Source organism: Eleutherodactylus coqui, chromosome 2 (genome assembly GCF_035609145.1).
Source record: "Eleutherodactylus coqui strain aEleCoq1 chromosome 2, aEleCoq1.hap1, whole genome shotgun sequence".
Classification (NCBI taxonomy): Eukaryota; Metazoa; Chordata; class Amphibia; order Anura; family Eleutherodactylidae; genus Eleutherodactylus; species Eleutherodactylus coqui.
Genome location: NC_089838.1, coordinates 327,797,848 through 327,812,176, shown reverse-complemented (window position 1 = coordinate 327,812,176; position 14,329 = coordinate 327,797,848). Strand labels below are relative to the sequence as shown.

The 14,329-nt window shown below is 46.9% G+C and overlaps 1 protein-coding gene across 2 annotated transcripts in view; it reads left to right on the top strand.

Annotated features, from left to right (window-relative positions):
- The first annotated feature begins 12,945 nt into the window (after nucleotides 1-12,945).
- Nucleotides 12,946-14,329, top strand: part of LOC136613017 (uncharacterized) — a 75,489-nt gene continuing 74,105 nt past the window's right edge. Inside the window, exon 1 of one of the 2 annotated variants that reach the window (XM_066593814.1) lies at nucleotides 12,946-12,996. In XM_066593814.1, the coding sequence (XP_066449911.1) occupies nucleotides 12,963-12,996 (34 nt within the window). In that variant the 5' untranslated portion in view covers nucleotides 12,946-12,962. The remainder of the gene's footprint in view (nucleotides 12,997-14,329) is intronic. The other variant, XM_066593815.1, reaches the window with a different exon arrangement.

Genomic DNA, 14,329 nt, shown 5'->3' with positions numbered 1-14,329 from the left:
GTTGTTGAAGGGGCGTCGGTGGTAGATTGAGATGCCGGCTATATTTGTTTTTTTTTTTTTTCGGACAATGGCAATTCCGGTATAGAAGTTTCGGATATATTAGGGTTTTGTTTTTCCTATATCATTTCTTTATTGCAGCGCACGAACCATGGCATGTGTGAATCCTGGGACACTCGTTCATATATTGGGCCGAGAAGAGAGCGGCAACACGACCCATGGGAAGGAACCTGGGTCTGAGCGGAGCACTGGTTAATTGGGTTGGAGTGCGGGGGCTTCAATGGCCCCGTCTGTTACAATTGGTGCTAAGAATAAGCAAGTGGACCCCCCGGAAAGTTATACTGGTCGTGCATGCCGGGGGGAACGACTTAGGTGTCACGAAGATGAACGATTTGTTGGTACTCATGAAGCAGGACTTGCTTCGTTTCCGGGACTGCTTTAATGATTGCACCTTAGTCTGGTCGGATATAGTGGCTCGGAGATTTTGGAGAGGTGCCAGGGATATGGACGCCATCGAACGAGCAAGGAAAGTAATAAATTTACGCATGTCCAGGTTCGTGCAATCGCTGGGTGGAGTGGCAGTCCGCCACTGGGAGCTGGAGGATAAGGAAAAAGGTGCTCTGAGGATGGACGGCGTACACCTCAATGAGGTGGGATTGGACACCTTTTTGTCCGGACTGCAGGACGGGGTGGAGATGGTGCTGGAGAGGGTTGGCGGGGGGGGGGGGGGGGGGGGGGCGGTATGCACCGTAGGCGTACGGCGCATGCCGTGTGGCCGGGAGCTTCCCATGCGGGCTACAGCGCAAAGGAAGGTTTACAGGCCCATGTATAGGGGCTTACGAACGTCCTCTGGGCCGTTACAGTATTAACAATAGTTCAATTAGGCATGGGAGGTTAGAGTCAGATAAAGTTAGTAAAGTTAAAATTAAATAGTAAAGTTAAAATTATATGTTTGAATTATTTAATAAAGCTGTGGCCAACCCACGTTTTCACCAAGAAGTTGTTTGGTATGGTTTTTTGGTTATAGGTAAGTGAGCTATAATTAAGGTAAGGTGCCCCCAGTCCCCTCTGGAGTTATTCAGAGTCCCGGAGTCTGTGTGTCCAGGAGCAGAGCATTACAGATAACTTAGACAGTAGGCCCAGTTTCACCTTGTGTTCTTCTCCCTGACCATCTACTGTAAAGCTCTTTCCTGCACGTGTGAGTAAGCTGTATTGTCTTCAAGTATACAGCAAAGTTCACCGGTCACTGCCCATTCCGAGTGATTGAGTTTTCAAGTTCAATTTATGTGTGTAGACTCTCTTTATTCTACCGCCGTATATCAACATTGTGAGGGAATGGTGGCGTCATGCGTGACAACTCATCCAGTCCACTACACTTATTCAGGTAACCATCACCCAGCGTTGCCTGGAAGAGGCCTAGCGGTGCCTTGGCCGAGGTTCCATGCATCCCTTCGGGGAGGAGTCTGGTAGATCCACTGTGGCAAGTGACACCTCTACCCCCGCCAGCTCCTCCGCATGGACCTCGAGTCTTGGTCGCTGTGAGGCACTACACACGACACCTTGAGTCCACTTTCCAAGCCTTTTGGACTTCAACCCCTCCTTCAATTTATCTAGAATTGTACAATACACAGCCGTGATAGTGGCCCCCTGTGGAAGGCAGTCCACAAGCAATATACTATCTGTATCCCAGAAGACAACCACTATCATCTTGGATTTTAGAAGTGGGAAACCGCTATATCTCTAATCTCTTGACACCTCTCTTGACTAGGGATCATACATAAAAATCCAGTTCTTATCCAGCTTCACTGGTCAAGATTGGAAAGCATCAGCATCCTGCCAAAAACACTGCTGACTTTCCCAGGAGGTGAGCACTCGAACACAGATTTTTGATCTGCTGACAAACATTTCGGGAACTACTAGGCAAACACCTTCCTCATGTCCAGGACCCATCTCTTTCTCTGGTAAGGTTCAAAGTCTCGGCTATCGTCTTAGCAGAAATTTGATGGTCTTCCAGAATCATGTTATAGATGGCGTTTATGGTTTCTGTAATGATCACCACCAGAGCCCTCCTGGAATGGTCTTCATCTTTGGTGTTGAAGTGGGTGGTTTTAAATTTAGCTGCCCAGTTTTTCACTTTTAACCACGAAGGGCACCGGTCGTCTAATGTACGGCCACAGGCCAATTAGGGACTGAAGCCTCATTGAATCTGAGCGGACTTAGTCGACATTTTATATATGTTGGGTTTTTGAGTTATTAATATTGATAAGGTAACCCCATTTAAAATAAAAGCGCTGTGGAATAAGTTGGCGCTATACAAATAAAGATTATTATTATTATATTATTAAATGCCGCGGCTGTTCCAATCCATGCTGGCGTCTGTGTGTTTTCATTTCAGGTATAGGTTTAGATATTAATATAGAGCATAAGATTCTATGTACGGTCGAAGGCCAATTAGGGACTGAGGTGTATGGAATTGGCTGGAATCGGCACATGTGATGGGGCGGAGCTACGCGATGATGCGTACAAGGGGGCGGAGCCAGAACGCTGCTGCTGCCGGAGGGAGCCGAAGGTAAAAGACCCATCAGCGCAAGCGCGTCTAATCCGGCGATTAGACGCTGAAACTAGACGGCACCATGGCGACGGGGACGCCAGCAACGGAACAGGTAAGTGAATAACTTCTGTATGGCTCATAATTAATGCACGATGTATATTACAAAGTGCATTAATATGGCCATACAGAAGTGTATACCCCCACTTGCTTTCACGAGACAACCCCTTTAAGTGTAATTAATTGGTTTTTAGGGTGCATCTGTGGGGCACCTCAGTACCTGGGATGAGAAAAGGGGTGTGCTTAAATGGGGAATGCCGCCCGCCCCCTGCGGGTGGGTGTAAAGATGGATTACAGATGGGTAAATGGTGTAGACTTGAGTATGCAGGACTCCGTCCATGTGTTAGATATGTTGGGTTTTTGAGTTATTAATATTTATAAGGTAACCCTGTTTAAAATAAATGCCGCGGCTGTTCCAATCCATGCTGGCGTCTGTGTGTTTTCATTTCAGGTATATGTTTAGATATTAATATAGAGCATAAGATTCCATGTTTGCACCGTGTCACCATGAATGACTTTGGACGACATCCCCCAGCCGTGCTGCACGCAGGTATATACACTCAGCTGTGTTGCACGCAGGTATATACACTCAGCTCTGCTGCACGCAGGTATATACACTCAGCTGTGCTACACGCAGGTATATACACTCAGCTCTGCTGCACGCAGGTATATACACTCAGCTCTGCTGCACGCAGGAATATACACTCAGCTGTGCTGCACGCAGGTATATACACTCAGCTGTGCTGCACGCAGGTATATACACTCAGCTCTGCTGCACGCAGGTATATACACTCAGCTCTGCTGCACGCAGGTATATACACTCAGCTGTGCTGCACGCAGGTATATACACTCAGCTCTGCTGCACGCAGGTATATACACTCAGCTCTGCTGCACGCAGGTATATACACTCAGCTGTGCTGCACGCAGGTATATACACTCAGCTCTGCTGCACGCAGGTATATACACTCAGCTGTGCTGCACGCAGCTATATACACTCAGCTGTGCTGCACACAGGTATATACACTCAGCTGTGCTGCACAGAAATATATACACTCAGCTCTGCTGCACGCAGGTATATACACTCAGCTGTGCTGCACGCAGGTATATACACTCAGCTCTGCTGCACGCAGGTATATACACTCAGCTCTGCTGCACGCAGGTATATACACTCAGCTGTGCTGCACACAGGTATATACACTCAGCTCTGCTGCACACAGGTATATACACTCAGCTCTGCTGCACTCAGGTATATACACTCAGCTGTGCTGCATGCATGTATATACACTCAGCTGTGCTGCACGCAGGTATATACACTCAGCTGTGCTGCATGCAGGTATACACACTCAGCTGTGCTGCACACAGGTATATACACTCAGCTGTGCTGCACGCAGGTATATACACTCAGCTGTGCTGCACGCAGGTATATACACTCAGCTGTGCTGCACGCAAGTATATACACTCAGCTGTGCTGCACACAGATATATACCCTCAGCTGTGCTGCACGCAGGTATATACATTCAGCTGTGCTGCACACAGGTATATACACTCAGCTCTGCTGCACGCAGGTATATACACTCAGCTGTGCTGCACGCAGGTATATACACTCAGCTGTGCTGCACGCAGGTATATACACTCAGCTGTGCTGCATGCAGGTATACACACTCAGCTGTGCTGCATGCAGGTATATACACTCAGCTGTGCTGCACGCAGGTATATACACTCAGCTCTGCTGCACACAGGTATATACACTCAGCTCTGCTGCACACAGGTATATACACTCAGCTCTGCTGCACTCAGGTATATACACTCAGCTCTGCTGCATGCAGGTATATACACTCAGCTGTGCTGCACGCAGGTATATACACTCAGCTGTGCTGCACGCAGGTATATACACTCAGCTGTGCTGCACGCAGGTATATACACTCAGCTGTGCTGCATGCAGGTATATACACTCAGCTGTGCTGCATGCAGGTATATACACTCAGCTGTGCTGCACGCAGGTATATACACTCAGCTGTGCTGCACACAGGTATATACACTCAGCTCTGCTGCACACAGGTATATACACTCAGCTCTGCTGCACTCAGGTATATACACTCAGCTCTGCTGCATGCAGGTATATACACTCAGCTGTGCTGCACACAGGTATATACACTCAGCTGTGCTGCACGCAGGTATATACACTCAGCTGTACTGTACGCAAGTATATACACTCAGCTGTGCTGCACACAGGTATATACCCTCAGCTCTGCTGCACGCAGGTATATACACTCAGCTCTGCTGCACACAGATATATACCCTTAGCTGTGCTGCACGCAGGTATATACACTCAGCTGTGCTGCACGCAGGTATATACACTCAGCTGTGCTGCACGCAAGTATATACACTCAGCTGTGCTGCACACAGATATATACCCTCAGCTGTGCTGCACGCAGGTATATACATTCAGCTGTGCTGCACACAGGTATATACACTCAGCTCTGCTGCACGCAGGTATATACACTCAGCTCTGCTGCACGCAGGTATATACTCAGCTCTGCTGCACGCAGGTATATACACTCAGCTGTGCTGCACGCAGGTATATACACTCAGCTCTGCTGCACGCAGGTATATACACTCAGCTGTGCTGCACGCAAGTATATACACTCAGCTGTGCTGCACGCAGGTATATACACTCAGCTTGCTGCATGCAGGTATATACACTCAGCTGTGCTGCACACAGTGATATACCCTCAGCTGTGCTGCTCAGGTATATACACTCAGCTCTGCTGCTCAGGTATATACACTCAGCTGTGCTGCACGCAAGTATATACACTCAGCTGTGCTGCACGCAGGTATATACACTCAGCTGTGCTGCACGCAGGTATATACACTCAGCTGTGCTGCACGCAGGTATATACACTCAGCTGTGCTGTACACAGATATATACCCTCAGCTCTGCTGCACGCAGGTATATACACTCAGCTGTGCTGCACGCAGGTATATACACTCAGCTGTGCTGCACGCAGGTATATACATTCAGCTGTGCTGCACACAGGTATATACACTCAGCTGTGCTGCACGCAGGTATATACACTCAGCTGTGCTGCACCCAGGTATATACACTCAGCTCTGCTGCACGCAGGTATATACACTCAGCTGTGCTGCATGCAGGTATATACACTCAGCTGTGCTGCACGCAGGTATATACACTCAGCTGTGCTGCACGCAGGTATATACACTCAGCTGTGCTGCACGCAGGTATATACACTCAGCTGTGCTGCACCCAGGTATATACACTCAGCTCTGCTGCACGCAGGTATATACACTCAGCTGTGCTGCACACAGGTATATACACTCAGCTCTGCTGCACGCAGGTATATACACTCAGCTGTGCTGCACGCAGGTATATACACTCAGCTCTGCTGCACGCAAGTATATACACTCAGCTGTGCTGCACGCAAGTATATACACTCAGCTGTGCTGCACGCAGGTATATACACTCAGCTTGCTGCATGCAGGTATATACACTCAGCTGTGCTGCACACAGATATATACCCTCAGCTGTGCTGCTCAGGTATATACACTCAGCTCTGCTGCTCAGGTATATACACTCAGCTGTGCTGCACGCAAGTATATACACTCAGCTGTGCTGCACGCAGGTATATACACTCAGCTGTGCTGCACGCAGGTATATACACTCAGCTGTGCTGCACACAGATATATACCCTCAGCTGTGCTGCTCAGGTATATACACTCAGCTCTGCTGCTCAGATATATACTCTCAGCTCTGCTGAATGTAGTTATATAGTGGTCTACAGCTCAGTGACTATATTCTCTCTCTGTAGTAGATCCAATCTGTAGAGTATCCAAGAGATACAAGATATTACCATTGGATATCCTGAATATACTGGGGGCTCCACACTAACATGTACTATAATATGTTGTGTAATATACACTAATTGACTTCTGCCATGTTCCCAAAACATGGAAGACCAAGCTGTGGACGGCAAACGTGTGTTAAATGCTCCGCCGTGATGTCATGAGACTCGCTGCATCGGAGATGTGAAGGGGTAACAGTGGGGAGCGGAGACGAAAAACACGGCTTGGGCTCCTGTTTGTACTTTACTTACAGTGTTTGAGTAAAGTGCTGCAACCTCTCCCCAACGGCATGGGTACGGCCTCAGACCAAGTGCATCTCAGTGTGATGCTGTTGCTACAGCATAGACCACACATGTTGCAACTCTTGTGCAGCCGAGACTAATGCATGTTTTGAAATTTGCAGAGTGTTATTTAACGAGTTGGCGAGATCTGCTATCATTCCAATACCCCAAAGAAGTGATGCACCAATTACCGAACAATTGCACTGATACCACATGCAAGCAAAGGGGAACTGAAGATTACGCAGAAACGATGAGCAGCGATCGTGGAATGCAAAATGTCTGATGTGCAAGCTGGTTTTCAAAAAGGCAGAGGCACTTGTGATGAGATCTCAAACCTGAGACTGATCATGGAGAAAGCCCGAGAATACGAGACCCCCACCTCTGTTTTATTGACGACACCAAGGCTTTTGATTGTGTAGACCATGAGAAGCTCTGGATTTGCCTCACACATATGGGTGTCCCAAGTCTAGAGATGGGAAGGCCTGGAAGAAAAAAAAAAAGAAAAGTGAGAAAACATTTTTTTCCCCACTTTTTTCCAAAGCCATTTTTTCCAGAAAAATTGAAAAAAAGAAAGTGTGTAGAATAATATGTTCTTTTCCAATGTTAAATAATACATCTATGACTTGGCAGTCAAACTATAGAACATGGAGACCTCAGGGAAGTCTTCAATTATTGTTCCCGGCCCGGCCTGCCTCCTCCCCCTATACGGACGTCTGATTAAGCCCTAAGGGCTTATTTAGACCACCGTATATCGGCTGGGTTTTCACGCCGAGCCGATATACGGTGTCCTTGTCTGCAGAGGGGGGGGATGGAAGAGCCAGGAGCAGGAACTGAGCTCCTGCCCCTTCCCCGCCCCTTGCCACTATTTGCAATTGGAGGGGCGGAGCTAAGTGGCGTTACTTAGCTCCACCCTGTCTCGCCCCCTCCTATTGCAAATAGTGGAGAGATCCGGGCCGTTTACAGACAACTGAGTGTGCTGAAGTATTTGCTTTGCTGACTGACGATGCAAGTAATATGGAAGCTGCATGAGAAATCATAAGGGGCAAGAAAAGAAGGCATAGAATAATATAGTGACACTGGAGCTCTGTAGGAAAACTCGCTGGGGCGGAGCGGGATCTCCTCTGAGAGTTTACTAAAAAACAAAATCTCTTCAAGCAACAGTAATAGTTGAGAATTAGAGATGAGCGAGTATACTTGCTAAGGCACATTACTCGAGCGAGTAGTGCCTTAGCTGAGTATCTCCCCACTCGTCTAAAGATTCAGGGGCCGGCACCGGTGAGTTGCGGCGGGGAGCAGGGGTGAGCGGGGGGGAAAGAGAGAGAGCGAGATCTCCCCTCCATTCCTCCCCGCTCCCCAAATCTTTAGAGACGAGCGGGGAGATACTCGGCTAAGGCACTACTCACTCATCTCTATTAAGGATCTTAAAATTCCCAGCAATCCGTTCATCTGAATCAGACGCTGCAGTTTTGTCAGAAATTCCCATGAATTTGGCTATGATAAAAACTTCTGTTTTTGAAAACCTAAGTTCATCTCCACTTACAACTGATGAATAGATGCTGCTGCAAATCTACTGGATCCAAGATTCAAAGGCAGCGGGTTGACAGCGGGAGTGATGGGAAGACAGCTGCTGCATTGGACTGGATGCTGAAACAAGCTGCGCACTTAGGATGTTGGAAAAATACTTTCAAATGTTGCAGAATATAGAAGATCTTCAGGGATTTGGGGCCCGGAATGCATTCTAGGATTCTGCAAAACATATCCCTCTTGCAACATGATGGCGAGGTCCTCTGACCCCTGTCGCATCTCGCTTACTGCAGATTCCTGCATCTCCTGCTTCATGTGAAAGAATCTGGTCCATCTGTGGTTTTATTCCAACCAAATCAGGAAACAAACTGACCTCTGAAAGGTAGAAAAGCTGGTTTCAATCCGTGCAAAGCTAAAGTTTTTAGAAGTCCATGAGAAAAATAGCAAAGAGGAAGAAGAAACGGAAAATGATAGCAATAGGTCAGAAAATGAGGTGGAATAATCTGCATGTAAGTTGTGTCTGCTGTAGACCTTCTGTGGAGCCTAAATATTATGGTGGACCTTAACTTTATTTACTGTTGGTGCTAAGGGGCAAATCTGATTATTTTTTATGTTGATGATTTCTTACTTTTAAATACAATGCATTTCATGCAATTTGTAAAACACTGAATTTTTTTCAATTTTTCCAAAATTGCAATTTTTTCTGGAAAGAAAAAAACAAAAAAAGAACAGTTTCTCATGGCTTCAAAATTTCCTGAAATGTTACATCTCTAGCTCCGGCACATCTCATTGAGCTCATAGGATCACTCTATATCAATCAGTCGGAACACCATTTGGAAGTGCGCCAAGGATGCATTCTGTCACCATTTCTTTTCCTCATGTTTGCTGAGGAAGTTATGAGGAAAATCGGCTTGGCTGCACCAGAAATTGGTACGAAAATAGGAGGGCGGAACATGAAGAATCTGCGATATGCTGAGGACACCACCCTTCTTGCAGAAAGGCAAGGTGATCGAGAACAGTTAATAATGGCAGTTAAAGAAAGAAGTGATCTAGAAGATCTCTTAAGACAAAAATCATGACAACTGCTGGAAATGGTAGAACCACCATCACAATTATCAGTGAAGACTATACCAGATATACCGAGATAAATCAGTGGAGAATGCAGTTCAGAGATTAAAGACTCACGCTGGGCCGTGTGGTTCGGCTGGGACTGGACAAGATCTGGAAAAGTAAAGACATCGATTTCCGAACCAAGTGCTGCCTAGTGAATGCAATTATTTTCGCATTGCAACTTATGTTTGTGAAAACTGGACACTTACAAAGGATGATGGGAGGAAGTTAGTCAATCCTGAATTCCGGTGCTGGAAACAAAATCGTCAGGTCCCATGGACAGCGAGAATCACTAACAAGGAAGTACTAGATCGTCTCAAGCCAAAAATGTCCTTAGAGGTGAAGATCTAAAAACAAAAGCTCTCTTATTTTGGACACATCATGCGATCAAATAGACTGGAGAAGGATGTTATACTGGGATGTGTCAGTGCTTCACGAAGAAGAGGTCATCAAAGAACTTGCTGTTTAGACACAATCATGGCCGACACCGGCATGACTATTTGCCAGTTGAAAGAAGCTTTACTTGATGATGAAAATGGCGAGAGTTGATCCATAGGGTGACCCAGAGTTAGCAACGACTGAATGGTTAATCATCATCATCTTCGAACTGTGCAGGAGGTGGGGCCTAATAGGCTGTATAAGTAGTGCAGTGTATTATGTAGTACTTGTGGGATTAATAAACATCGGAAAATAAACTACGTGTTTTGAAGATGCTGACGGCCCAATAAAAAACGCTTAATCAGCTATTTACCAGATTGAAATGCCACGTACAACACAAACTAGAAGCTGCTGGCCCATCGGGGCAAACATACGGGGAAGGCAAGAGACATGGCAGCGCTGCCTAGCACTACCTGAGGGGTTGTAAAGCTTTGGGTCTGTGAGGTGACAAGACCTCGGGCAATGTTGTGTACACATTGACTACTTCACTACTTATTCTTCTCCAGGTCATCATTTATTTCACTTCTTCTGCAGAGGCAACCACTTGCTATGTCCCTGGTGCTGCCCGTACCTGTGTACTAGTACTGCCCACTCCTATCAGCCCCATTGTGTTTATTGTTACTGTTCTATCTAATGATCTGATGTGCCCGAAAATGTTATCCTATACTGAGCATGCCCGAAAAGACGTCTATTGTGCATATATAGTACAGTACTGGCAGATGCCAGCGAAAATCGGGAGAGTTAACAAACTGCAGTCTAGCGACTAGTAAGTACTACGGTGTATGTATACAAAACATGTTTTTGTGGAAGGCCCTTTACCTGGACACTGTACCTCACTCAAGTCTAGTGCAGTAATTGAGGCAAACTCAGAAAAGTTCAGTACAATGAAACTTTACTCCTTTTGAATGGACTCTGTTGAGTAGGAGAAATTGAGTCTGGTCCCACGAGGAGCCCCAGTATGGAAGAGGCTAAGCGATGGCCTGATGTGTGCCCTATTTACCCAGGCCTCCCTGCTTCTAATATGGAGGACGGAGAGTGAGAGGAGCCACCATGCAGTACTGAGTGCGATCCCTAAATGTGAGTGTTGACCGGTAAAGAGATAGGGATAGAAGGAGAGTGTCTGGGAACAGAACCCCGCAGATAACTAGGACTGTGGATTTCTCCGACATCCTGTGAATCCTCCCTGTCACACCACTATTCTGTATGCACCAGTGATGTTGGTGAGTGTAAAGTTTCATGGACTGTAAATAGTTTTCCTTACAAGTAAACAGGCTCAACCGACCGTTGCTGGTTTTGCTCTGAAACTTCTCCCTGTGTGTGGACTACTTTATTTAACCGTCCAGTTTCACTGCAGAGGAAGGAACGGTGGCGTCACGAGTGTTAAAACAGACTTAAGGTAAACCGAATCTTGGGTTACCTGTGAAACTCCCCCAGCAGTAACTTGGTCAGGTCCCGTGCTACCCCCCGAGGAGGAGATAGTAGCTTGCCGTGACAAGGCCTCAATCTACCCCGCTATCTCCTTGGCTGTGGGCCCACTCCTCAGATGCTGCATGGATACTTCTACAGTCTCCAGTCCCACTATTTCTCAGGGCTTTGCTAAGCCCACAGTACAGTCTTTCTCTTCAGATAGCAGTTCACAATTACATCAGTACTCCAGTGACACTTCCAGTTAATGGTTCCTCAAATGTGACAGTCCCAAGCAAGGCCACAGTTGGCACAGCCCAGGACTTCAGGCTGGTGGTTTACCACCCTACATGATGTCAGAATCAACAAATACATTGTGACTCGCTGACCAGACCCAACTCCACACTCAGAGGCCATGCTGGTTGATACTATTAACTCCGTCTTGTGTAACCGACATAGGAATGGAGACCAGAGCACAATATATAGTGCAAGAACAACATCCAGCTGACGTTTCCACTTGTCTTTTATGCCAATGAAGAAATAAAGTTACATCGGGCTGGATGTTGTTCTTGCACCATATATTGCTGCCTGGTCTCCATTCCTATTCTGATATACTGGATTTGGGTCAGATCCTTCACCAGGCATGCATTGGAGATCGCTCTGCCATAACTGGTTGTGTGGTGAGTGCTGCTGACTAAAACATATTTCTGGATTGTGTAACCGACATGTCACACCTAACATTTGCAAACACTCTACAGCAAAGTACTTCACAATTCCTAATGGCTAAGTTTCCATGTCTGTCCTCCAGACCAGTGAACAATGTGATCCTATATACAAGCAGGAAGAGACCTGTTAAGGCCCATTTATACGCAATGTTAATCTTTCAAATGACTGAAAGATTTTGCGATCTATTTGCATAAAATGTTAATGACCATTAGCACTTTATCATCTTTATTTTCATGTAAATGGGCCTACAGGAGCTGTTTGCAGAGCCCAGCGTTTGATTAATCACACACCCAGCTCTGCACACAGCTGCATTGTTCTCGTTGCAGCTGCCGGCAAATTACAATGTTATCTGCCGGCTCCCGTGTCGAGAACAGCATGCGGTCTATTGAGAGCCACTTTATCTCTCAGTATCTGAATGATGGATTTTAAGTTCACCTTAAAGTCATCGTTCAATCAAAAAGTGCACAATGCTCGCATTTACATGTAACAATTATCACTCATTTTCGGTTGTTTGAACGAATTTTGAGTGATAATCGTTACGTGCTAATGGGCCTTCAGTCAACATGCTGTGGACGGAGAGAGTCCGGCATGATCTACCTCTTTGACTCGGAGTGTGTTTATTTTGAAACGCTGTAGCATTTCATGATAGAAGATATCTGGCGCAGTGGGCATACCAGTCCCGGGTTCATGCTAACCGTGCTTTGGGTAGCATGAACCCGGTGACAGGTTCCCTTTTAGGCCACAAAACTGGCGTAGATGGGTTTGTAGATTCCCCCATGGTTTTTCTGTGCAGAGGTTTATGCTTCCCAGTGTTTGTTACTGGCTGCTGAGGCCCATTAAATCCTTTTCATGTCTGATTGGTAAAAAATAAAAATGTTAATGAAGGGAATTGGCAATATTCCCCGCTTGCACAAAGAGGAAGTGTATGTAAACATTTTCTAGGTTATTTCACATTTTCTGCCTCTTTTTAGTTCCTCTTTCCTCTTCTCACTCTCACAGAAGCCTCCATCACTATGAGCGGTGCGCTGCTTCTAGGCTTACTATGGGGTAGGTGATATACAGTCTGTCTTATATGGTTTATATTGTGCTGTTTGAGAGTGTGTGATATGTACTAAGGGTTGTAGCCACCAACAACCTGTCACTGCTGGGGGGGATGCTGTTGGGGGCCACTGTCACTGCTGGGGGCCACTGTGGGGGGTACTGTCAGTGCTGTGGGCCGCTGTGGGGGTTACTGTCACTGCTGGGGGGCCGCTGTGGGGGGGCACTGTCACTGCTGGGGGCCTCTGTGGGGGGCACTGTCACTGCTGGGGGCCACTGTGGAGGGATGCTGTCACTGCTGGGGGCCACTGTGGGGGGCACTCTCACTGCTGGGGACTGCTGTGGGGGGTGCTGTCACTGCTGGGGCCGTTGTGTGGGGCGCTGTCACTGCTGGGGGCCGCTGTGTGGGGCGCTGTCACTGCTGGGGGCTGCTGTGGGGGGCACTGTCACTGCTGGGGGCCGCTGTGAGGGGCGCTGTCACTGCTGGGGGCCACTGTGGGGGTGCCACCACTGCTGGGGGCAGCTGTTACTGTTGGGGGCCCCTGTGAGGTGCGCTGTCACTGCTGAGGGCCCCTGTGGGAGGCACTGTCACTGCTGGGGGCTCATCATTACTGAGATCAGTGAGGGGGAGTCTGGGAGAGGTGAGGGTCTGTGCTATGGGGGTTTGGGGTTTATTAAATACAGCTATATATTACAATTATATATTTTTGTTATTTAAACTATAAATATCGCAAATTTATGTTCTTTTTCCCGAAGTGACACACCACCCGAGTTATGCTCGGTTTTCTGGCGAATTTTGACACACCGAGCTCAAAAGGTTGCCCATCACTTCCCCTAGGTGCTGGAAAACCTTGCCACGTCTCTGCCTTATGTTTTTTAAATGTGCCAATTCTGCGTTCTCTTGTTTGCAAATGATTGATTTCCTATGGAGAAGGGGGGTCATGAATTGTCACCACCTAATAGGAAAAAGCACGGGACCCCCTGTATAAGAGCTCACATAAAGCTGCATGGAGGGTCTCTGTTATGTATTCCCCTTGTCCCAACATCAGGGTGTCAATAAACCTGATAGTTCAGAAGTAATTGAGTCCATGATAGGACATATGTTACCTGTAATGACCTGAATAGATGCAGACTATCTGGTAACTTGTTTGATGACAATGTCTGTTGATTTCATCCCCTCGTACCACTTATTGCTGCTAATCAAACATTTTGGAGCCTTTTTTGTGATGCTCTGGGCTACATTTGGTATGATGTGCTTTATGTTTCCCTATTCTTCTATCATACAGTATATGCAGACTTTGCTATAGAAAGAAGCCCACCAGTCTCATGTCCACAGTTCCAT